Genomic DNA, 2027 nt, shown 5'->3' on the forward strand with positions numbered 1-2027 from the left:
CTTTCCCCGGAAACTGATGACGCTTCAAAAAAAAAAAAAAAACACGCTTATTTAAAAAACGCATAAAACTCTAGCCAACACCGCGGCCTTTTAAAAGACGCGCACAAAATAATTAATTAGCAGTTAACTAATTATTGCATGTCAACGATGAAATGTGTCAACAAAAATATGTACAAGCATCTTGCATCACACACTGTGTCCTCACACAGCCCCAGGTAGCGTAGGCGTCTCATTGTCGCAGTAATAATAGCCTACTGCTGCGACACCAAGGTTTCCTGGATCTTTTGTTTTTGTTCGTTGCCTCCAAGCGCTGGTGAAAGCACGCACATTTTTTATGTCTTATTCAGAGATACCTATGTATTATCTGATTATAGTGAGGGTGAATTAAAATGATACTTTATTAAATATCCATGTCCCTGTTCACACTGCTCTTACCCGTGGAACCTAAATTATTAAAAATAGTAAAATAGACTCATCTTAGTCTAGGTGGCGTTGTCTTTAGGTAGCAAAAAAATTCAACCAGTTATCCCACCCATTTACCACAATTAAATAGTTCGTACAGGGTCCAGAGAGACAGAATATTAGCACTATTTTTCTGTCATCACAAAAACGGAATTGAAAGAAAGGTCATACAGAAGTTGGGGAAACTATTTATTACATCACAGAAAGCTCAGCTTTTTTGTGCAGATGTAAAACGCAGTGAATAATAATAATAATAATAATAATAATAATAATTATTATTATTATTAAAAAAAAAAAAAAGGATACACCAGTGATGCTTTGTGTTCATTTCATCTCCTCCTGCATTACCAGGTCTACCCAGCAGAAGTCCTCCAAATCACCTCTCCTCTCTGCCTAGCTCAGGTTCAGCTGTCTAAATACAGCTTTTGGCACCACAACAGCACCTTAAGTAATGTTTTACCCACCAGAGCAGTCAGTTGTACAGTAGGAGGATTTAAGCCATGGCAAAAGACATTTTAGAGTGATTAAAATCAGGCAACTCAAAGGATAGAAGCAGCTGGAAGAATTTCAGTAGGTGAATAGTGTTACCTGTCAGCAATATTGCATTTAAGCATTGCTTTAAATAAGGTTTGTGCACATTCATTTATGCAGAGCTGTCTCTGAGATCCAGAAACACCATTTTAATCAGGTCGAGGTCTGGACATTGACCCGGTAATTGCAACACCTTCATTCTTTTGATGTGTTACTAAATAGAAGAAGCTTTCTCCTGGGCCTCCACATGAGGGAGTAATGCAGTGATGATTCTAAGGGCTTTATATGTATACTAAATCATTTTTTCTGTATCAGTTGACTTGTTTCCAGGAGAAATAAAGAGATTGAACCTTTGGCTCAGGCTTGGCTGTCCCCATACTGACACTCCTAACACGCAACCCCACTGATATCTGAAGAAGGTGGGGAGTTCTTTTATGTCAAAAATGTGTGTAACTGTAGAAACCACACCGCCAGGAAATGTATTTTAATTCTAAACTATTTATTTTGTAATAACACGTTACCATTATTTGCCACATAGACAGAGGATTTTGGAGAAGTGTGCATTGTGCTGCATATTCTGCACGCTGCCTGTTGCAGGTGGTGAGAGATGTATTTGAAGTCCATTGGGACTCAGGATGGAGACATATCTGAATGCTCCACACCAGCAAATTTCCTAAATTTCTAGAGGTGGCTACATCTGCTGATGACAAGAAACATCACAATAACACAAGTAAGCTAAACAAACAAATACAGTACCGTTACAAAATAGTTCAAAATAAAAGACATAAAACACAAAAATACTGAAAAGAAGGTTTAAAATGTATAACATGCTGTTTAACTGCAGAACGTCATGCTGCTTCATGATGTTCTGCAGCAATTGAATATCTGAAAAACAAAAAACAACAAACAAACCAAAAAATAAAAACATAGAGAAGCCAAACTATAATTTAGATTCTTTGAGCTGGCAAACAGATGGAGTCGCTTCATTTTCAGCCTCCTTTTCCTTTTCTCCTTTTCTCCTGCTAGAACAACAA

The 2027-nt window shown here is 37.4% G+C and overlaps 1 protein-coding gene across 1 annotated transcript in view; it reads right to left on the minus strand.

Moving 5' to 3' along the window:
* Positions 1-251: 251 nt before the first annotated feature.
* slc22a4 (solute carrier family 22 member 4) overlaps positions 252-2027 on the minus strand; it is a 7943-nt gene continuing 6167 nt past the window's right edge. Inside the window, exon 9 of the mRNA XM_005727928.1 lies at positions 252-310. Within this exon, the coding sequence (XP_005727985.1) occupies positions 252-310 (59 nt within the window). The remainder of the gene's footprint in view (positions 311-2027) is intronic.

Source organism: Pundamilia nyererei, unplaced genomic scaffold (genome assembly GCF_000239375.1).
Source record: "Pundamilia nyererei isolate P.nyererei 1_Seehausen unplaced genomic scaffold, PunNye1.0 scaffold00026, whole genome shotgun sequence".
NCBI classification, from domain to species: Eukaryota; Metazoa; Chordata; class Actinopteri; order Cichliformes; family Cichlidae; genus Pundamilia; species Pundamilia nyererei.